The sequence below is a fragment of the Somniosus microcephalus genome, chromosome 23, assembly GCF_052327205.1.
Source record: "Somniosus microcephalus isolate GS21.2 chromosome 23, FLI_Smic_1.0, whole genome shotgun sequence".
In the NCBI taxonomy this organism is placed as follows: Eukaryota; Metazoa; Chordata; class Chondrichthyes; order Squaliformes; family Somniosidae; genus Somniosus; species Somniosus microcephalus.
The window spans coordinates 29,806,436-29,831,108 of NC_141009.1; the positions used below are offsets into that span (position 1 = coordinate 29,806,436).

The 24,673-nt window shown below is 40.4% G+C and overlaps 2 protein-coding genes across 6 annotated transcripts in view; both read right to left on the reverse strand.

Annotated features, from left to right (window-relative positions):
* rabgap1 (RAB GTPase activating protein 1) overlaps positions 1–24,673 on the reverse strand; it is a 205,337-nt gene that overhangs the window by 65,369 nt on the left and 115,295 nt on the right. The gene's annotated exons all lie outside the window — the stretch shown is intronic.
* Positions 375–12,825, reverse strand: LOC147101773 (putative G protein-coupled receptor 21). Its single transcript, XM_085965700.1, has one exon. It carries the CDS (start codon positions 10,744–10,746, stop codon positions 9,664–9,666), a length of 1,083 nt encoding a protein of 360 aa, XP_085821826.1. The 5' UTR covers positions 10,747–12,825; the 3' UTR covers positions 375–9,663.

Consider the following 24,673-nt stretch of genomic DNA (forward strand, 5'->3'; position numbering starts at 1 on the left):
GAGGCCAATTCATTAAATATATTCAAGGAGTTAGATATATTTCTTAAGGCTAAGGGGATCAAGGGATATGGGGAGAAGGCAGGGACAGGGTACTGAATTTGGATGATCAGCCATGATCACATTGAATGGCGGAGCAGGCTCGAGGGGCCAAATGGCCTACTCCTGCTCCTATCTTCTATGTTTCTATAGGGTTAGATGAGGAAAGACGGAAGGAGGCTCAAGTGGAGCATAAACACCGGCATAGACTGGTTGGGCCGAATGGCCTGTTTCCGTGCTGTAGATCCTATGTAAGATGTGGATTATAATGTACCATTCCCCAATAGTAATTACTCACATCAATGAGCACAAAATTCACCAAGAGTAAAGAGAATCAATAAATTTTAAATAATTATTTTATTAACACTTCAGTGCAGAATATAGTTTGACAAATTACAATGTTAGTCATAATAAATAACAAATGTTTGTAATTAAGGGCAATATATCCATACAAGTTTATCTCAGAAACAAAATCAAGTGGCTCTGCAGCTCACAAATCACTAATTTCTCCTTAGCGAGAGAGGAAACAAAATCAATACTCAAAGCCTCCTCTTGTAGACTTTCCATTTATGCAAGTACAAAATACACAAGCTGTAGCACTAGCAAATATCACAAGATACAGTCAGTACAATTTGTAAAGCCTCTATCAAGTGAGATCACATACATAAATCCAGCAAACACAAAACCGGGACAGCAGAAGCCACAATGTCTTGGGACCTCTAACCCCAAACCAACTGTTTTATAAGAATATACGATTTTTCTAAACTTAATTTCTTTGGCAGAACCAATTCATGCATCCCAAAATATACAGTCCAGCAATAGTTCGGAAAACTGTGGGGCGCTTAGCTTGTCCAGATAGGACACAGGGAGGGCCTCCACTCTTGCCCTGTTCTGGCTTTCCCCCAATTCTCCCAAACTGATGCAGTCTCAATAAGCAGCATGAATACTAAAAAGAATGGGGGCCGGGGCGGGGGGATGTTTGCAGTAAACAGGCGGCGTAAATTGAAAGCAGAAGAGGAGGAGGAGAAAGAGAGAAATTGAAAAGTAGTAAGGAAAAATAGAAAGGGAGGAGCGAGAGAGTGAGGAAGATAAAGGGAGCAAGAAAGAGAAAGAGAAGGTAAAGCGAGAATGTGAGATAAAAAAAGAATTTTAACAAAATGAAAAGCTGAGAATTACCACAATGTACCAGCATCCATAGCTAGTGAAGTGCAAGAGTCTATTATTTAGTGGAGCTAGGCCCAAAAAATGTTTGAGATGGTAAAACAGGCCCAAACAGTTTAGAGAACCAGTGCTTTACAAAACTAGAAAAATGTTTACTTTGAAACAGATAGGTTATTAATATTCTAGGACTTAAAACTTTGCAGTTCATACACTATTTCTGTAAATACTGTTATCTATGTAATCTAGTTTTGAAATTATTGAGCATTTTTGAAGTAACTATATTACATGTCTTGGTAGGTATATTATGTTGGTCCAATAGTGTATAAAATAGCAGCTTTACATCTGTACACAGACACAACAGTATCTAAAAATCACAATTTTTCTATTGATACATGTTTCTATGTTATTTATAAACACATATTTGGAATTCACCAAACTGATTAAGGTGGATAGGTTTATGCGCTACCTTAAGCATCATGCTCAAAAAGATAATTTAGAAATCTCAGGCTAGCAATGTTTTCGAATTATCCAGTCTACATAAGCAAACACATAAAAGGCCCCCAACAACCTACAAGGGAAAGTCGTTGTAAAATCTAAAAAGGCCAAGTAATTTATGTGCAGTTCCACAAATGTTGAGTGACAGCCCCTCGAGGCATTTAGCCCTTTCACAATCAAATTTCCTTTTAAGGCATTACTGTTCTGTTGTACTTTACAAAATGCAAGTATGAAAGAAATGGCAAAAGCTTGGCGATAGCCCCAAGCACACAGTGATGCCAGCACTTGTCCGGCTGCAGTACTAATGACAGTGCTCAAACTCAAGTCATTTATGATATTACCACAGGACAAGTTAATAAGAATTAGTTCTACGACAAAGTAGTCATTTTGAAACACACTATGCAAGAATAGGAAACAGAATAAATTACACATCAGACAATGGAGCTGTTCTGCAATCACCTTCAAGTTACCTAGAATACACAAATTCAGACATCTATTTGCTAGATTATATTGAGAATGAGCACCTGGCATGCACTGGCTACTATTGTTAATGAAACATTCTTAGAAAGTGTGACCTAAGAGAACTTGGGTCCCATTAGCCAGCCATTTAGATGAATCTACTAATACACAATGCCCATCAGCTACACTATCTTTATCAAATGTTGGCTGCAAAAGAAATTGCAATTTGATTGGGGGGAAAAAAATAAGTTTGTTAAAACTCTACATATAAGTGAGCCCTTCCTCTTTAATCATTATAGATGCTTTAGTTCACATGATGAAAATGTGCCCTCATGCCATGTTAAAAAGGCTTGTGCTAATGTGCTTTATGATCGGTTGTATGAATTAGTGGGTCAGCCAGCAAATCTTAGTCTTGGCCACAGCTGATAACAAGTAACTAAATGCAAGTTCCAAAAAGAACCAACTTGTCCAATGAAAATTAGGGGGAAAAAAACGCAAAAATATTCCAGATTATTCACAAAAGGCACCAAAAACAGCAATTTAAAATACTCAATATGGCAGTGAAAAATTGTTGAGGAAATACCATGGTTTCAGAGGATCTCATCCAATGTACCTAAACCATATGTACTTAATATAGAAAAATTCTAAAAGCCCTTTCTCTGTGATAAATTTATCAAGAGTAAATGATATGAACAACATCCAAAGTCACAATCTACGACAGATATTGCACTATAACCCTTACACCCATGTATCAACTATACTGCAGAGATTGCAAAGATTCAGATTTCTGCACTGTACTACTACAGAATTAGTAGTTTAACTATAGTTTGTGCAAGGTCAAATCGCTTTTCAGAATTGGCGCAAGAACACCACCAGTGTAACACAACCAGTAGAAAAAATCAACCTTTTAAACTTTAATTGTAAAGTATAAAAAGTGTACAAGTGGTTTGCTGACCACTTTTCAAGTTTATGATGTTAGAAAAGTGCCGACTTTCCAATCATCTCCCTTCTCGTACTAAAAATGCCACGAGCATTGGGACGCCAATTTGCAGACCTGTGCTCTCAAAGTACATACCATTAGTATCTGCAGTACAACTGCAGCATCAGTGTCCGCCTACGTCTATTACTGCAAGTACCTGTATTTAAATTAATGACGAGCAATAATGTAGTAAATTAAGCATGCCAACGGCATGCTAGAAAATGACAATTTCCTAATTGGTTAAGTGCTTCAAAGCACTATTAAATTCAACAGCATGATCAAATGCACAACCCTTTAGTGCTATTTTGATTACAAAATGGATCAATAGAACAGTAGCTGAGTGAACAAGCTATCTGAATAACATTAACCCTCACAGGGCTAGTTTCACTTTTTGCACCATCAAACCTTAGCCACACAACTGTTGTACCATTTTTGAGTCATTTGTTTCAGAAATTTATGAATTAAAAATACTCAGTGGCTTTGTATATTTATCTGTAATTACTTTATCAATTTAAATTTGGTCTTCGAAGTTCTTAAAAGCATATTTGCAGAAGGCATAAAAACATTTCAAGTAGCCTTGCAAACTGCCTTTTTTTCCCCCTGAACCAACATGACTGCGAACTGCAAGTGCTTATTATTGCAGCGTATTACAATGGCACGGATTTTGCAATGGGTAATGATGGCAAACTGTCAGTATTCGCCGTTATTACCCCTCTGAAACTGGCCGTAACTTCAGGATTTAGTGCACGCGCATCTAAACGTGGAAATCCTGAAGTTGAGGTCAGTCATTCAGTGCTCCAACACAGGCTGTGCTATGGACCCTCTTCCATAGTCGGCAATCAGTGAAACCGAGGAAAACTTGGGCTTATCCGCACTAATATTGCTGTTAAATATCCCATTAAATGTTAAGCCTTGTTGGAATAAGTGTAACTGGGGTTTTAACAGCATACTGACTGCTGAACCACCGTTCTGGCCCTGAAAAACTAATTTTTATATTTGTGAAGTGTCAAATTACTCATTATAATAAAAATTACAATTTATTTTTAAACTTTAAAATAATTTTTAAAAATTTGTTGAGGATATTTCAGCTTCTACCTTATCCCCATATGAAAGTCCCAATCTTTATTTTGCTCTAACATTTTTAAAAAGTATGGATAAAAGCTGCTTTTCATTACAAGTCAAGAAATGCAAACTTATCGCCACAGAGATCGCAAGTGGGCAGCTTTCTTTGAGGCCAGCAGCGAGCGCCTTTGCTTCGCCGCTGAGCGCAAATTACGGGCCATTGTTAATTATGTGACCTGAACATGGAACAATTGTACAAACTGCCTGCTCTTACATCATTTTAACAAAGCAGTTGTACAATAAAAATCCCTGGGTGCTATTTTGCCTACAATTAACTTTGGTTTCACTAATGGTACTGTTAGCTGCTGTCGTACAAATTCAGTAGCAGGTCAAGAGGCAGCTTTCTGCTGCAATCACCAGGCCCCTTCTAGGACAACAACAAAATGTTTGACATAAAAAAAGTGTAGCACACAGGTAATTTCTGCAGTATCTTCAATTCAGAAGGTTTTACTTTTGGCCCGTTTAAGTTTCCTGCACCCAGATTTTGCATCGTCTGAAGAGGCTTGCAAATAGAAGGACGCACTTAAATCAAACTATTTTGCTGGCTATTTATCATCTAAGGAACCACTTGTTTTTACGAAATAAATACTTAGAGGTCAGATTTTAAATATTCACTTTTACATGCCCAGAAATTTAAATATATTTTCTGGGTATCAGTAGCTAATTCCTCAACAGTATTCTTGTAGAAAACCAAGAGATATTTAACAGTCTTCCTATGATTCATTATCGTAAAAATCACTGGAGCCCTGACTGAAACAAAATCGCCACTTCCGCTCGTCCAGCTCAGCTAGTCATATAAAAAACATTTATTTTTCTTGTGCTGCAGAGATATGCTTCTCTACCTTCATTTTAAAATGTTCATACAATGTTAACTTAAACACACTGGTCAATAAAAATTTTGTATTTTTCTGATTTTGTAGAAAACCCCTTCTCCAGAAAGTAGCAAGTGCTTTTGTTCAGTTAAGTGTTGTTTTACTCAATGTTTTTTCTTGTATGTTTGGGGAAAATATTTGAAAATCCCCCACCCATTAATAATTATTTCAGGTCATATACCAAATAGTGGGTTTATTCTACAAAACTCAGTACCCATTACAAGTCTAAACATTCAGCATACCTTGGAGTATTGCAATTGGGTTGGGAGGGGTCATTTTAATAGACTGCTAGTTTTATTTCGTAATGTATGGGAACTCCTGCAAGTCAAAATGGAATTCAACATTAATATTTGCCATAATATTATACTCATCAGTTAGAGAAAACACTGATATTTACAATACATCATACCACCTACTATCTTCTGCAAAATGTAGTATTCTGACACGGGAACAGCATAAATATTTCAAGCAGATTTCAACTGTGGTTATTAGTTGCACTAGTACCTATATTGTACTTCAAAAGTCAGTGATAAAAATACAGCAAAACCACCCAAATTATTTATTTTCCAAAACTAGCAACTACCACAAAATAAACCAAATTGTTCAACTCTGCAAACTGCTTTCAGCTGCCATTTTGCTTTATGCAGCTTAAAATATTACTTCTAACAAACACACACACAATTCTGGGGAAAAGGGTACAAAAAGCTAACCCATAAAATTGGTCAGTGTTACAAATGTCTGCAAGAAGCCTCTTCCTGTCCAGGCCTGCCCTTTTTGTTAATCTCAGAGTTGGAAATTTCAACTTGACCTTGAAGCTGGGGAATTTCAGCTCCTGTTGAAAGTGTGTGCAAGAGCGTGTTAGTGTATCAGTGAGAGTGAGAGGAGAGGGAGAGAAACTACTCTATTTTAATGGAATACCAGAGTTGTTAACCATGGGATTTAAATAAATTGACAATCAACATAGCAAATCATGGAAATACATACCTGGGTCAGTTATTCCAGTTTTAAAAAAATAAGACACTAGTTACTATTTTTCATTAAAGTTACTTGCTATAAAATATGTTTATCTTAGTCATCATAAAGTAATATCTACACAAAGCCAGTGATTATGTTCAATTTTGTGATAATTTCGGCAACATTCTTAAAGTTCTATGGATAAGGAAGTTATTGCAACATATTACACAAGAGTCCCCTAATGGCACGGAAAATAAAGTGGCACTGTACTAAATAAAAAAGTAGCAAACATTATTAAAAATGCTTGTACCAATTAAGGAAATTCTATTCCAATCAGTATGCAGCAGGTTGAGCACTGGAGTTTAATGGATCAGAGAAAAAATAATTTAATATTTCATAAGTTAATCAGCTGTGCAAAATTACATATTTTTGGTACAGAGTAAAAATCAATCAATCTACTTCAGTAAACATGGAAGCATAGAAGGCAATTTCAACAGAGACCTATTTATATTGCAATACAGGGGAAACCTTTTGGGTTTCAAAATTATGAAGTATTTTGAGAAGGTAAATTGTGAAAGATTGCTTCCACTGGCAAGTGAATCAGTAAGGAGGCTTAGACTCAGGATTACCGCTGGAAGAATGGAGAAGTTTAAATAAAAATATATAAAACACAGTTTTTATGAACAGAATACTTTGAAACATGTGGCTGTTGAGGCAGATACAATATCATTTAAAAGGGAATTGGACATGTATTTGAAAAGGAAAAATATTAAAGTGTACAGGGGAAAAGGGCAGGGAAACAGGATTAGAACACAGAGCTCCATTTGAAGAGCTAGCACCAGCACTGGCGTCATGTGTTGAATGGTTTCCTGTGTTGCAAGTTCTATGATGATTAGTCTCTCTATCCGCTGTATTTCTGCAGCTCATCAACTGAGAGAATGGGGTTGCGGTCACTACAAAACAGAACTGGTATGCTTACTATCAGCACTTGAAAATAATGAAGTTAAAAAGTAACATTAATTGTGAATTTAGTTGTGAGAGAAAATTCCAACCTGCATTAATGCACTCATTACTCGTCAATAATTGACTATCTTGCTGTTGGCAGCTCAGAGCCTCAGGTTAAAGTTTCCTCATTCACCTAGCTTGGTTCTGCCCGAGAATTGGATTTTGAGCACTGTCGCTGCAGTGCTGGTCAGTCCTGCATACCCTTAGCTCTCTCCTCTCCTTTCACTTTCCCGAACACCATTGATATTTAACTGATAAAATGGTATAATCTCTGCCCATTCACCCAGTTTCCCTTCAAAATAATCTCACCTTTTAAAATGAGATTTTTTTGATAAAAGGTTGCGTTAAAAATCCAAAAGTAACCATCCACATTTAAATATAAAGTTTTGATCTCAGGTTCACCCTATTCAATCAAAGTGGTCACTATAGACTACAAATAAATGGGTTAACACTTCCATTAAATTAGCGGACACAGAAATATCGTACACACTCAAACATGGTCTGCTATTACCTCCGGAAGTAATTTCTAGCCTCCCAAGTCTTTGCTCTTGCTTCCCCCTCCCACATTTCACTACACATCACCTATATTGCTCCACAGTTTGAGAACCACTAATACATTTTCCATATAATAGATGTTATTAACACAAGACTAACCTTTTCACCTGCACTATAACACAAAATACATAGGGGTATATGGACCAGCCAAATAACATCGTTCAATCACTTTGTAAATGAGAAAAAAAAAATCCAGGGCAACTTGAAACAGACTAATACTAGAATTTCTCAATGATGCATAGAAAGTAAACAGCCAGGATAAACAAAGTTTGTGGAAATGTTGCAGTGCCTTGTACCTATATATTTTTGATAAGAACCACCTATAATCATATACTCCATTTCAAAGCAAGCAAAAAACACTAGGAGGCAATAATTCAGATGTCTGACTTTTATTAAACATCCATGCTTTAGAAGCATCAATTTTTATACTGGTCCACTTGACTGTTCTGCTTGATTGTTTAAATTTCCTTTACTGCATACTGGGTTGATAAACAGATAGGTCCAAATAGCACAGTCCTGTCAATAAATGTTATACTGTAGTACAAACCCAGAGTAGCAGGCTGATTGTCAGAAACATCAACATTTTACTTACAATTCTGATCTGAGCAGACTGGGAATACTGCCATTTTGAAGACGACATGGCAACCATTTCACAAAGCTCAGTGGTGCAGGCAAGGCTGATAGCAATTTTCACTGAAGCAGCAGCCATTTCATTATGGTAATTGCTACTTTAAAAGTACAGCTACAATTGGGCACAGGACCCAACAAAGTTCAAATTGTTTTGTAAAATACTGGGCCTAGGTGAACTCTCTAATGAAATCATGTTTTGCGGGATATAAAGAATAAAATACCTCCATCTTCCCATTATACAGCACACAAGAGTTCCCTACCAATATGGGTACAACTTTTTTTGTAGTCTATTTACCATTTATTGTAATGCCAGTCTAAAGCTTCACCAACAATTCAGTTACAGTGCATTATGCTGACCTAAACTTTTAATTGCATAATTATTTTCAACAAGATTTATCCATTATTTATGCCAAGAAACAGTTCTATTAAAAAAATATAAATTAAATTTTTCTTTTCCATTTCAAACATTCAATTTTCTAACTGACTTAAGTCTGAACTACGGTTTCCATTACGACCGGAAACTCTGGAAAAACAAGATTCTGGGAACTTTTTCCTTTTCGTCACATCAAAGTAAAAAAGTTTCCCATATGGAAAAACAATTGATTATAGCCTGAAGACATTTCTCTCAAAAGTTCATGACTTGGAAAACCTAATCCTTTGCCATACATATTTCATCTAGCATAAACAGCACCGTCAAACTCTTTAAATAAACAGCTTAAGCTTTGACCCATTTATGGCATATACCAATTAATTAATGGAATTATCAAATTGGAAACTGAAAAGGTATGGCTCACCATACATTTTAAGTTACTTGGTACTTTGGCACAGTATTATTTAATAATTTTTTTGAGCTACCCATGTTTAACAGGACACGTCATGTACACCTTTTAGGAGACAGCAAAATACAAAATAGTCCTTTAGTGGACTATGTTAAAATGGGTCAGCCTCTCTAGGGTTAAGATGTTTATTCATGGTTTTACATGGTTGCTGCATTCACAGTTGATTACAAATCAGAATGTACAATAACTCTATTGCCAATGGTAACAAGTATCTTCTAAAATTCCCTGTACAGTGCAATAAGAAATTAAAACATTTGGCCCATAAATATCTCAATTCCCTGGAAGAAATCATAAATACAGTTCATACATCACTATAAACAAGTGAAAACAAAGCAGGAAATTTCTCTTTAACCACAGGATCAAAATTAAAAAAAAAAATTATGTCCTGTAAATGGCTATGTATTGGATTGCAATATTAACCCATAAATTGCCCTCGAGCACTACTCAATGCTACATTACTCTTCAACAAAACTTGAGCCCACGTCAATAAATCCAAATCACACTGGGGCAGAAGTGATGAAATGAGCAGGCCACAGAATGTCAGGTCTTATACTTTTCAAGCATTGCAGCCATTGGAAGATCTTTTACTTCCAGGTAGCGAAGGGTTTTTGCTTTCCACATACCAGATACACGAAGCACAGACAGCACCTGAGAGGCGTTTGAGGCCCTTCCGAAAGACACTGTTGGAGAGGCTGTAAATAAAACAGTTACAGAAGCTATTGCTAATGGCAAGCCAGGTGGTCAGAAAAGATACCTCTGGACTATCATAAATGTGAGAGCTTTCAAGGAGGAAGTAAATGATGTACGGCAGCCAAAGGATGTAAAACACACTGGTGATTCGAAACAGAACCATAGCATAGCGTTTCTCGGAACTAGGTGGATTTTCTGTTGATGCCCCTTCTTGAGTATTAAACCGAGCACGTCTTTCACTGATTTCCTTAGTGTGCTGTTGGCATATTCTGAATATGTTGAAATAGGTGAAACAGACTACAAAAGCGGCAGGGGCATACAGTAAAACCACGATAAATCCTGCAAAGTAAACGTTTGTTTCCCAGGAATTAGCACACCATTCAAATATGTCCCCGTGATAGCCTGGCTTCCCCCAGCCAAAAAAAGAAGGCAGGAATACAATGCAGGAATACAGCCAGATTATTATAATGCAAACACGCAACCTCCATGGTGTGACCAGCTGATTGTAAGATAGCGGCTTGGTAATTGCAATGTATCGATCGACGCTGATGCAGGCCAGAGAGGTCATCGAGACGCTTTTCAAAACGGACACAATATAGCCAAAAAATTTGCACGTTAAAGATTCGCGGGAACCTGTCGGATAGTGCAGAAGGGACAAAGAAGGAACCAAGCAACTGATTCCAACAAAAAGATCAGCATACGCCATGGTCTGAATGAAATAACTTGTAGTGTGATGATTCAAAAGAGGTGCACAATGAAATACCAATATAACAATAAGGTTACCTGAAATGATTAACACAGTGAGAAAAACAATGACGATTACTTCCAGGAGACAAATGTTAACAGTTTCGTAGTAACTGAATCCCAAAAGACAGAATGGTCGGCTAGTATTGTTTCCTTCCAAGGAAGAGTTCATACTTCTGTTTTGTACAGTCCAAACAGATGTCATTGTTGGCTCGGTTGCTATCGCAGTGTCTCAGTCTTCTGCCTCACTTATTTACTATCTGAACGAACAGACTCTGCTCAGTATTGTCGGCATTGCAATTTTTCTATAAATCCAGCAAACAGTCACCACCCTCAACATGCCATAAGATGACAAAGCTATTCCCAGCAGTTGCCATGCTTTCAGCTTCTTAAGAAATAAAGACGGATGCCGGCATGAATAGGCTGTGCCATAGACTTGAAGACAAAAGAGGGGGACATGACACCTGTCTTTCTTCTGTTGAAAGTAAATATATGCATATATTTTCTGCTTCATCAATCTCCAGTGCTCCCCCACATGTGGCTTAGTCAAGTCAAGACCGTGATAGAGAAGACAATAAACCTTTTGTGGAAATAAAGCTAATTTTAGCCCTCACAAAATATCAGCACAGTAACTCCGTAAATCATTATCCGCCAAAGGCAGAGATTAATTTAAAAAAATAAAACCACAACGTTTAAAAAAAAGTCTCTCAGCTTTCCTTAGTGATGTTTTAAATCACAGAAGAGTCCAGACCGGAGCATCAGACACAGCCACTGCAATATGATGCTACTCCAGAATCACAGCCCAATTTGCCGCAGAATTCAAATGGCCCCTCCAGGCATCACTCCTCCTTCCCTCAATTCTCTGCCAAAGGAAATATATGTTCGTAACTACACCAGAGGGCGAATGCAGCAGTACGGAATCTTTGCTCTCGTGTTCAAGACTGCAGTACCCTCTCGAGGAGCTCTATCCATCACCTCCCGTACATGAAAATGTAATACATTAGAACCCTACCAATCTATCACTTGACAGCAGCAGTTGCCAAATACACTTTGACCCTTTTGGGAGACAGCTAGCTGAGGAGGAGCTACAGCACAGATCACTGAAATTCCAATACATAACTAGATCCAAGTTTTTCACCTCAGTATACCTGCATACATCTTCAGAATTTACAATGCACCGCATTCATATTCCGCTGCTTCAAATAAGATAAACGTCGTTGGCCACATAATACTAGTTTAGCTGTAGCATACAACTATAACCTAGGTGAGTTAAAAAGGCATTGTAATTTAGCATTGGCTTGTAAATTAACACAATTACAGAACCAGGGGAGTTAACTGAACTAGGAGGTTATAGTCTCCATGATGTTTTTTCATACATTTACACTTTATTATTGTAAATATGGCAACGTAAAGGGGAAAATTAATTAATTATTCAGCTGTTTAAGTACTTTATTTAATGCCTCACATCTAATAATTCCATATGATAAATTTATAAATGATTAAATTAGCAATTATTCAAAACAATTTTCTCAAATGGATGTTAAATACACTCATGCACACAGGCAATACAATAGGGGCCATTTCTTTTGGGCAAATTATATTATCCTAGCAGTAAAATGTGACAAAATTAGCAACCAGTGCCTAATGAGGCTCAGCAAAACACAAAACAAAAATTTGAAAATATTTTTTCCCTGGTGGGTGGGAGAAAGAAAACAGGAACAACAACTAGAGTGATGAGGTCTCCCCATACAATTACACTGCAGGCGAATAACCTGCGTCTAAACTGCCATTGCAAAATAAGGTGACATTTTCCAACAGACAAGCCCCAATTGTTAATGATGCTCAACCTCACTGCTTGACTCTACATGCACTAACCAAAATAATGATTCAGATCATAGAACAGTTATTTGAAAATTGGATTTCTATTTTAAACTTAAAATGACAAATGTATGCCCAACCTGATTTTCCCCTCAATGATCAAAATTCAATATTGGCCCAGAAATGCGGGTCTCCACGGGTGAGTACGCACGGGGTACTCACCCGTAAGCCCAATGGAAATGCCGGTTTCCTGCATGCACTGTGCATGCACGGGAAACTGGCACTTCCGTTCCCCTGAAAGAAGGGGTTCAGAGTTCGAACGCGTGCGCAGGAGAGGCTGCGCGTGCGCATCGAACTTACGTTTTTTTTTTGCAGGTTTTCCCAGGAGGGTAAGTCTCCAGAAGTTACACATAAAAAGCAGTCGCAAGGCCTGCTTTTTACAAGGTAAGTGGTGATTTAAACATTTTTTCCCACAGGTTTATTATTTTTAAATACTTTAAAGTTAAGTTTATTTTTAGCCCCGTTAGAAAATAAAATTATTTTTTTCAAAAATTTAAATTAGTTTAAAATAGTTATTTCATGTAATTTATAGTTCATTTTAAAAATGTGATTAAAAAAAAATTATTTGAAGATTTAGTGATGTTTTGGGGCTTGTAGTATTTATAAGTTTGATAGCCCTTCCTGTCAAACTTATGAATGAAGCATTCCCTGCTCCGACTGGCTCCCCATGGCCCACGTGATCCCAGGGGACGCATCAAACTAACTGCGCCCCTGGGATACGCAAGCACTGCGCACCAGCAGTTGGAGCAGGCCCAGGGTCGGAATTCCATGGGGGCCCACAGCTCAACGGCCAGCGCGCAAGGTAAGTGCAGGTCGGGGGCTTGCACCCGCGGGAAGCCCTCGACCCGAATTTCTGGGCCAATATGATTTATCACATTTATATTTATTGTGCTGCACCTTTCAAAACTATTTTGCAGAAGCAGATTTTATTTCTACTTTCATTCAAATGGCAATTTTTTCCAGAGAAGACAAGCATCGAGCAAATGCTTTCAATGTAATGTACGCCCTCATTGAGGTAGGTTAGAGGAGCAACACTGACATGAAAAACTATTAGACTTTTTTTTGTTCGGGTGGGAGAAGCACTGTGCACAACTTGTCACAATGTTGTGATGATGCATTGACATAATTTACACAATTGTATTGGGTTTGCAAGCTTACAACAAATTGTTTGCCAAATACTACATGAAGATAGTGCCCATTTTAAAAAAAAGACTGGAAGGGTGTCCAAACTGCAACCCCTGCAGCCACTGAGCCCTTGGCAATCTAAAAGCCCAGGTAACTTAGCCCCATTGATGCTTGTGTTTCTTATTCATTGGTTTGGCCCTTTTGAATTTTGTGGACCTAGAGCTTTAGAAAGGGCTGCTTTAAGTGCTATTTCCTAATTTGTGGATATCATAAATCAGAACACCAGGATTTATCAGCATCAACAACTTGGGGGGGGGGGGAAGGGATATTGTGGCAGAGCCACCAAGGGACTCTTATATCGATGCACATAATTATCTGTAACAGAATGAATCTCTACCTGTATTCGTTTTACTGCATGTAAATAGCGCGGTCTTTGTAGGGTTAAGACCAAACGCGATGACGTCACCACGTGGGTCACGTGACGTTCCTAACGGCGGGAAACGTGCTGACGTCATGACTTCAGACTGAGGAGCCTTCTCTCTCAGTCCTCGTGGAACCAGCATTGAGCATAGGCCTGTTAGTTAGTTCTCCTGCGTTTTGATTGTTACTTCTGCAAAACAGTATTAAACTTCGTTTGGTTGACAGACTGACTCGATCTCAGTCCTTTGGTTAGGAATCTAGCAATTCCTACAGTGGTGACCCCGAACTTTCGCGAACGATCTTCGCGGAGGAAGCGAAACGCAACGTAACGATGGAAGCGAACGCGGTGGCTTTGAAGCTCCCTCAGTTTTGGGAACAACAGGCGGCCTCCTGGCTCGTGCAAGCGGAAGCTCAGTTTGAACTTCGAAACATCGTGGCGGATCAGACCCGTTACCTTTACGTGGTCTCCACACTCGACGGCTCCACGGCTTCAAGAATCATCAACCTGCTTGAAAACCCCCCCGGTCGATGGCAAGTACAACACGCCTCACGGTTTTCGGCCTCACTAAGGCGGAACGCGCACGCCGCTTACTTACGCTGCCCGGGTTAGGCGACTCCAAGCCATCGGAGTTAATATGCCAGATGCTCACACTCCTTGGCTCCGAACCTCAATGCTTCCTCTTTCGAGAGTTGTTCTTGAGTCAATTGCCCGAGCAGGTACAGGCAGCCCTCGCAAGATCGCATTGCGCTTGCCGTCGAAGCAGACACTACTTATGCGGTCACGCAGCAATACTCCGCTGCCACGAGGCGCCCCTCCCTCGCGGACTCCGCCCCGACGCCGCCATCGCCCGGCTTGTGTTTTTACCACGCCCGTTTCGGCGCGAGAGCCAGATGCTGCCGGCCTCCCTGCAGTTTCACGCCTCAAACGAAGAAAAAACACCAGCACCAAATATGGGAAAGGAAGACCGAGCCTGAGGGATGTCCCACGGCCGCGATGGCGATTGGCAATTCCGGGAAGCTCCTTTACATTACCGATTCCATCTCGGGCCGACGGTTTTTATGCGACACCGGGGCGCAGTGTAGCATCCTTCCCGCCTCTGTCCTCGACATCCGGACTAGGAGGCGTGGTTTTCCCCTCCAGGCCGCCATGGCGGTGCCATCCATACCTTTGGTAAACGGCGGGCCCAGGTGTGTTTCGGCGGACAGCGTTTTCAGTGGGACTTTATCACTGCCAAAATCTCACAAGCCATCCTCGGCGCAGATTTTTTATGCGCCAACAGCCTTTTGGTGGATGTGAGAAATCGTCGACTGATTAATGCGGCCACTTTCAACTCCATCCCTTGCTTCCGCAGTGCAGTTGTGTCACACATCTTTGCCTGCGCCTAATGAATTCACTCGCCTGCTCGGGGAATTCCCGGAACTAACCAAGCCCACTTTCTCCTCATCGACCGCCAAACACGGCGTGGAGCATCACATCGCAACGACCGGCTCTCCAGTCTACGCACGGGCTCGGCGCCTAAAACCCAGCAAACTCGCGGCCGCAAAGGCAGAGTTTGCCGCAATGGAGCGGCTGGGGATTATTCGCCAGTCGAATAGTTCCTGGTCCTCGCCTCTCCATATTGTCCTGAAACCCGGTGGCGGACGGCAGCCATGCGGTGACTACCGACGCCTTAATGACGTCACAACTCCCGATCGGTGCCCAATACCGCACATCCAGAATTTCTCTGCGCATTTGGCGAGAAGGTCAATATTCTCCAAGATCGACCTCGTACGTGGATACCATCACGTGCCTGTACACCCCCAAGACATCCAAAAGACGGCAGTCATTACTCCCTTTGGCCTTTGAGTTCCTCCAGATGCCATTTGGGCTCAAGAATGCGGCGCAGGCGTTTCAGTGCCTGATGGATTCGGTGCTGCGGGACCTTACCTTCTTATTTGTCTACCATGACGATATCCTGATCGCCAGCTCTACCAAAGAGGAACACATCTGCCAGTTGCGCACCCTCTTTCGCCGCCTCCATCAACATGGTTTGATAATCAACCCGGCCAACTGTCAGTTCGGCCTACCAGATATCGACTTCTTGGCCCACCGCATCACTTCGGAGGGCGCGATGCCGCTTCAGTCGAAGGTAGAGGCGATTACAGCTTTCCCACGGCCGCAGTCCATCAAGGCCCTCCAGGAGTTCCTGGGTATGGTAAATTTTTACCACAGTTTCGTACCTAGGGCTGCTCAACTTATGCAACCACTCTACGAGGCTCTCAGAGGAAAGCCGGGAAAAGGCTCCGTAGTTTGGACGCCAGAGATGGACTGCGCTTTCAGCGACACAAAGACCGCTCTAGCAAATGCAACTATGTTGGCACACCCACTGCCTGGTGCCACCATCGCTCTTACAACCGACGCTTCTGACTACGCCATAGGCGCCGTGCAAGAACAGTGGGTCAGCGGCACGTGGCAGCCACTGGCGTTTTTTAGTCGCCAACTACGACGTAATGAGCGCAAATACAGCACATTCGACGGATTTTTCGATTTTTATTAGAGGGACGCCACTTCACCGCGTTCGTGGATCACAAACCACTAACGTTTGCTATGGCCAAGACCGCCGAACCGTGGTCGGCTTGACAGCAGCGACAACTTACCTTTATTTCGGAGTTTACAACCGACATTCAGCACGTGGCCGGCAAGGACAACGTGGTGGCTGATTGTTTTTCGCGTGCGACCGTCCAAGCTGTTCAGCTGGGAATAGACTATTCCCACATGGCTGCTGACTAAGCAACCGATCTGGAAACACAGGCGTTCCGCTCTGACTCCTCCTGCCTCCACAGCCAGCAGATGTGCAATACATTCAGCAGGCACCTCCATGCTCTGCGACGTCTCCTTGGGAGATCCCCGCCCGATCGTTCCGACTTCCTGGCGTCGCAAAGTCTTTGATGCCATACACGGACTTTCGCATCCTGGCGTGAAGGCGTCTCAAAGATTACTGGCATCTAAATTCGTCTGGAGGGGGATGCGTAAAGATGTCCGCGACTGGGCTAACACCTGCGTTGTTTGTCAAAAATCTAAAGTACAGCGGCATGTAAAAGCCCCCTTGGCCACTTTCGAAGTGCCAGAATGCCGTTTCGACCATGTCCACGTAGACCTCGTTGGGCCGCTTCCGTCGTCACAAGGTTTCTCACACCTCCTGACCATGGTCGACCGCACTACAAGATGGCCAGAGGCGGTTCCTTTGGCGTCTACTGCCTCCGCTGATGTCGCCAGGGCTTTTATCTCCTCGTGGGTCGCACGTTTCGGTGTCCCGGCAGATATTTCGTCCGACCACGGTCCACAGTTTTCGTCCGAACTTTGGAACGCTGTAGCCTTAGGTTCGGGCACCAAGCCCCATCGCACCACAGCCGCAGGCAAACGGGTTGGGTAAACGTTTCCATCGGTCGTTAAAGGCATCGCTAAGGGCCACCCTTCAGGGCACCGCATGGGTGGATCGGCTCCCGTGGGTTACGCTTGGTTTGCGCACGGCGCCTAAAGAAGACCTGCAGTCATCTTCTGCGGAACTGGTGTACGGCCAGCCACTCCGGGTGCCCGGCGATTTCCTGCCATCGCCGACTCAGCCGTGGTCCGCAGCCGACCAACTCAGCACCCACCAGGAAACAGCCAACTCCTTTAAGCCAATTCCAACGTCGCACCACGGCCTTCCTTCCTCTCACATACCAACAGAGTTAATGCAGGCCGAGTTTGTCTTCGTTCGCCATGATGCCCATCGCGGTCCACTCAAGCCTCCTTATACGGGCCCCTTCAGAGTACGGAAGGCAGGCGACAAGAGCTTTTTGGTTGACATCGGTGGCAAACCCGACTACATTTCAATTGACCACCTCAAGCCCGCGCACCTAGACCTCGACCGGCCGGTCGAAACTGCACAGCCACCACGTCGTGGTCGACCGCCCGCTGCTACTACGTCCGACCGGATCGTTCCCCGTGTCAGCCCATCTACCGCTCAGCAAATTCCTCTCCGGGAATATAGGAGTCGTTCGAACAGGCTTGTCCGACCTCCTCTTCGATTGACTTTCACTGTTAAAGACAATTCTCGGGGGGGCGCATGTGGCAGAGCCACCAAGGGATTCTTATATCGATGTACATAATTATCTGTAACAGAATGAATCTGTACCTGTATTCGTTTTACTGCATGTAAATAGCGCGGTCTCTGTAGGATTAAGACCAAACGCGATGACGTCACCACGCGGGTCACGTGATGTTCCCAACGGCGGGAAACGTGCTGACGTCATGACGTCAGACTGAGGAGCCTTCTCTCTCAGTCCTCGTGGAGCCAGCATTGAGCATAGACCTGTTAGCTAGTTCTCCTGTGTTTTGATTGTTACTTCTGCAAAACAGTATTAAACTTAGTTTGGTTGACAGACTGACTCGATCTCAGTCCTTTGGTTAGGAATCTAGCAATTCCTACAATATATGTGGTCCTCTTGCTACATACCAAGGTGGCCCAGAAAGCATAACTTGAATGCTTGTATTTATTTATAAAAGAATATCCTAACCCAGAGTCTGTGCTAACTAGTAACACTGAGGCAGCATTAACAGACTATTTGAACTTTGTTCCCACCAGATATTAGATCATCTTAATCCCTCTATGATCAACTCCTTTGAATATTCTGCAGGCTGTTGTCCAATATTTACTGGTTTGAAGACAGGTTTGGTCCACGAAGGCAATTTGACTGTAGCGGAGGACTTGAAGGCTCAAAATTTGTAAATCAACCAAATAGAATTTGACATTTTGACAATGCAATTAACAGCTATCTTATTAATACAATGTTAATAATCCTATTTTTTTTTAAATTTTTTTAAACTGCTCTATAAAAGCATTATTGAAAAAAAATGTTTGACAGAAAAATTTGCAAGATCATCCCTCTCAATGCTACTTTAAAAGTAACCAGACAAGCACAATTGCCGCATCAGTCAGACTGTCAGAATACCATTCTTGGATGACTAATTTTTTTTTGACTGAAAGCAAATCTTTTTCTTTAGCTGCCTGAACATTTTTTTTTTCGTAAACAATTTTTGGGAACTGAAAAAGACCATTTAACACAGCAGTCCTGCCCCTTTGATTTATCTCAACCCTACCTACCCATCTTTTTGCCGCCATGTACCTCAAAACCCATGTACTCTCCAAAAACTAAAACCATTTGTATTAGTTTCAATGGTCTTCGCCAGTATTTATTCCAAAAATGTACTTTTTTTTTGTAAAACAAAACATTGCCAGATTTCTATTCTTATTCCAAAACAAATTCATTCCTAAACTTGCCACTGGTTTCTAAACTCTTCACCATAGTGAAGAGTTTACTTGGAGGTTCTTCTCCCTTCCAAAAACATATTCAGGCCACATCTTGCATTTAACCGATTTTACTGAACTCTCACCTTGGTATTATCCAACATTTGATTTATACGTTACTGAGTAATTATAATATTCTCACCATTTACTATCAATATTATCTTAGGAGATTGCACATCACTATTTCTGCTAAAGCATTAAAATGAGCCATTATATTAGTATTTAAATAGCTTTCTTGATGTACGTAATTTGAGTTCACTGCAAAAGAGCAATACAGCGTGCTATGCAACCTGACCAATCTTGCTGAAAAAACACAATCAACAACTGCTATAAAGATTAATGGTATTACCAACAAACTGGAATAAATCCATTTTAATACTGTAATCAAAGTAGACATGCTCTCAAGGAAACAAAATTATCTTGTGTCGTATTTCCAGGAGACCATTTTTACTTTTTATCGTGGCAACTTATTGTATTTGATAAATGTTACATATATATATATATATTATATATATGATTGCAATGTGTGTACACCTGCAACTTTAAACTGTATGGCAAAGCAAAAGAATGGACAGCCTCAAAGAACAGCAATTACCAGATATACACACTATTTCTAAAACCATTAGAAGTTAATTAATAACCTTCATGGACTCAGTTTGACCCTCGATAATGGTTATGTATTTATAACCAACTTAAATAAATTTCCATATGGTTGATGTAATTGACTCAACGAAAGTGCATCCATGGAAACCATCACAGGACTAAAGCAGGGCACTTCATTCATTATGCACCTATTACTTGCTATAATCCTCATGAATTCAGTTGGACAGCCAAGCTGTTGAGGCTGTGTCTTGGAAACATAAAATTAGAACTTTGAAATATTAGGTTGATCAATTTTTGACTCAATATTTTTACATTATTCCTTTTTTCTTATAATACACTATAAAGCAATTTGTCCATGGTCAGTCTGTCCATTTCCTGTAATCAAATAGGTCCATAGAATGCACGAGGTATTATTGGTCATGTGGTTAACAGTCAGGATGAATAAAATTCCTGGGATAACACTGCTCCAAAAGAAGTTGCAACCCCGCTCCCCACCCCAAATCACGTTTGTCCGCAGTTACCAAGGACCAGTGTTCGAATCTGATTGGCTTCTGGAATCATGTTAGTATGAAGTAATCAGCAAAGCTACAGACTCACGACAGTATTACACACAAAACTTTGTAATTGATATGTAGTTGGCTATATTTCTACAATTAGATATTACTATTGTACTTGTATGTAATATTACATATTCTGTATGTTCAGATCCTCATTTACTCTATTTTGAATCACATGGGGCAAGATGTAGCAATGGCTGAGAGACATACATTCATTTGTTTTTGTAACAAGGGGTACAGATTGATTTCTTATTTACCTACGTGCACCAGGTATGGAACATATTGGTTTATTCATCTACTCTTGTGCTATTTTAAGAAAAATGCCTGAGCAGTGATGTGGGAGATCAACTAGTGGTTTAAAAAAGAACTGCGCAGTAGTATTAATTTCCGTAAGTCATGGTTCATCATAAGTGGGTGGGACATTGGTGAAGAAATACAACTTTCTCCGACAAAGGAGGAATTAACTGGACAATGACAATCGCACCTTTCAAGGACAAGAGCATTCATTTTGTTTAAGATGACCAGTTTTTATTTTTATTTTTTTTTAAACTGCAAGTTTACTTTACAGGTGACATCTGTAACCAAACGGTCAATGTCTTGAATTCTTTCCATCACCATTTGCGCCATGCTTTTCATCCTCTCTCTGCCTTTGTCTCATATGCAGGTCTGTTGTGTGTAAATAGCGGCCCTTGCGCACAGTGTAAGGTGTACCTCTTCGTTTGCCATTAAACCAAAAATGCCTCAAGTTTGATCTGTGCTTTGTGGCTAATTAGCTGTTCTTGGGACAGTGATAGTGACACTGCAGTTAGCCTTAATATCTCAGACAAGACCGAATAAAATGCAAGCTGCTTGCTCCTGATCACAATCCAGTGAGCCCCTACTAGAAAGTGCATGTAATGTAGATATCACACGACAGGATGAGGCTCGGTTGTGATGCCTCCCATGATAGATTGGACTGCTAGCATATTACTTAGGCTCTCGCACATGAAGAATGGCCACTTGAGGAAGGTACTGGAGGCCAACCATACAATATTATTCCACAGGCAAAGGCTGGCTCATCAGGAAAGGTTAAAAAAATGGAAAGCCTCGGAATGATACTGCAGCAACACACAGATCCTAAATCTGAAATGTGGGATTTAGGGAATAATTTTAAACAAACAGTGTTAAAGCTTGGTCATTGAGTTGTTAAAATAGGTGCATATTCGCCTCCTCCTCCCCCCAAAAGACCTGCAAGTTAATATTCCTGCATATTTTACTTGAGCTATTTGCAAGATAATCAGAAGTCGCTCATTTATACTGCTGCGGTTAACCTGGCAGTGTGGAGCTAACGCCAACAGTACAGATACTGCAGCACAAAAGCATTACTGAACCCACCACACCTGAAGTTGATTCCACCAAATTTACAGTAATATATCTCAATGATAACAATCTCAAGAAGATTTTCAATCAGAACAAACACTCACATTTTATTTCAGAGTCACATCTACTCCAAAAATAAGATGGATAGGATTTTTGTTGCAATATTCAATGGGCTAATTTTTTTTTATTGATGAACACAGCAGAATGCATTTACAAAATGTTTCAAGCTCTACTCTCCAACACATACACTTTTTATAAAATTCTACACACACCAATTGTCATTGCCTAAGGTTATTGCGAAAAAAAATTGTTAACTTAATGAGCTGTGATTCAGGTTCATCAATCATGGACACCAGCAGATCCCAACAACTAAAATAGTAAACATGGAATTTTCACAATCACAAGATTTGAATCAAAGCAAACAGCAATCCTTATTTGTAAGCCAATCTCCACACTTGTCACTTTAAAAATTAGTTTAACCACCAACTGATTTCACTATTAATGTCAAATTGGCATTTTAGCCAATTTAGTAAAAATACACGTTAGCAATAAATCATTTGTATATGCACTATGGTTGTTACACCAACCATTCCATAAAAAGCAGGAGCACAAACAAAGAATTTACTTTTATGTGACAAAAGCAAATGATTCAAATAAACCATTGTAACAAATTACCAGACACTAAATTAATGCCGTGTCCAATGATAGAGGTCAATTAAGGTAGTCAAATTCATATAAGATGATAATTTGACATTTTAACTGGAAATTATATAGCTACTGTAATAGGGTTGAACTACAGTCTCAGTGTTGCAAAGACTTCTTTGTCAAGCTGACCAACCATGCTGGAAAGAAACTGAATACAATTGCAGTTCTATTTTTATTAAGTCTGGTTTGCAACAAACTCACATGACTCCAGTAAGTCTTTCATCTTTGGAACTTCATAAATTTCGTAACTTGATAACCTAAAATATTTGCTAAATTTACTCCTGAAATTCTGCACAATTTAGTTGATGAATTTCAAAGCTAGATAATGTATTTTTAACAGAAAAGCTTGGCTAGCCTCACTGTGGAGAAGATACCATCTCTCATTAATTGGCAGAGAGAATGTATTGCTTTCAGTACCCTTGTGTATTTCTTCTGTTCTTCCTGTTTTAGGTGATGTAACCTGCTTTCTGCATCAATACACCGTATTTTGTACTGGATTTACTATAGGATTTTATGAAAATAAAAGCAAAACTCAAACTGTGTTGCAGGAACAAATGTTTCTGCTATATCTTTAGCCTCACGGAGGGAATAAAAGCCTTGTACTTAGATTAACATTAATTAAATTTAAATGATGAGGCCATTTTCAAAAGAAAAATACAACTGATAATTTGAATGGTTAATTTTTTTTTAATCTCCAAAATAACCATTAAAATTATAATTTATTTTACACCCTTATTTGAACAACTGGCAGCCTGACTGGTCCTTTAACTTAAACCACAGCTGACAAAAATCTGTAAAGTCTCAGTGAAATAACTTATTTATTAGACCGTCTAAGTGGAGCACTGTAATTTGATAGCTGTAAATGGGCTCCAGGATATATTTGGGGATAGAAATTAGAAGCTATGTTTGCACCATATTATCCTCCTAATAAAGGCTTTGTGGTCAAAGAAAAAGGTGGAGAGGGTCTGCTGTTGATGGTTTTCAATGTAAAAGGAGGTGAACTCTGGAGTTTCAACAGTAGTGCAGACCCAGGCCCCAGATCTGGCAAGCTGCTATGTATAAAGCATCTTCAGTCCTTGCTCGCCAAGTGTGTGGAGCTGGTTCTGTGGATCCGTGTGCTTGTGTCAGGGGGACATTTTGCATTAGGATGCAAACACTATAACTTATGGTGCATAGAATTGGCTCCAAGTCAATTTTCAGGGCTCGCATCAAGGAAAATAAAGCTGACTTTAGCAAGAACAGTATCCTAAACTCGGATTCCTACACTCAGAAGTTAACGCTAATTAAGACTTCACTTCAAAAGTACGCTTCCCCCTCATGTTCCAACCAGATATTTGTAATAAATGGATTCAAATTAATATAAATCTTAAATAGACGAATTCTATTTTTAACGTAATCTCCAGAATTACACAATTACATTGAATTGCTTGGGGGCCCTATTTTATCAACCGCCTCCAATAGGTCTACAAGAAAACCAGTGGCAGATTGTAATATTAATTGGAGATATTGGCATACAAAGGTCATTTAAGCGTTGCGCTCCCAGAACCCTCCCTTGGGCGGATTCTGAACTCTCATTTCTCTTCTCTATCTCAAAAGGGTTTCTCACTTGAAGGCAGCTTCATGGCTATAACAGTTAGTAATCTCATTTCCTGCCCCACTGTTTTTCATCTTTTGCCCCCGAGTCACCCGTCTTATCTTCACACAAGTCCAGTGAAAAGCTACATTTTTTTCAAAAAGTTATATTCTCACCTCATCCAAATACAAAATCAGCTACAATTTGCATTTATATAGCATCTTTAACTTAGTAAAACGTCCCAAGGTGCTTCACAGGAGCTTATCAAACAAAATTTGACACTGAGCCACATGAGGAGGTATTAGGGCAGGGAGGTAGGCAATGTTCCCTCTAATTTTTTTTGGTGCGCAGTCCCTTTAAAGTTGCTGCACGGTATCTTTTCCAGTGGCAACAGCTTGTGAGCAGCCTGCACACCTTAAGGGGAACGTTGTAGGTAAGTTTTAAAAAGCTTCTTAAAAGGGAGAGGTTTAGGGAGAGAATTCCAGAGCTTAGGGCCTAGGCAGCTGAAGGCACTGCTGCCAATGGTGGAGCATAGAAAATCAGGGATGTGCAAGAGGCCAGAATTGGAGGAGTGCAGAGATT

Bases quoted from the DNA above. Each gene is read 5' to 3' on its own strand.
- LOC147101773 (XM_085965700.1), bottom strand. From the start codon at position 10,746: ATGACATCTGTTTGGACTGTACAAAACAGAAGTATGAACTCTTCCTTG.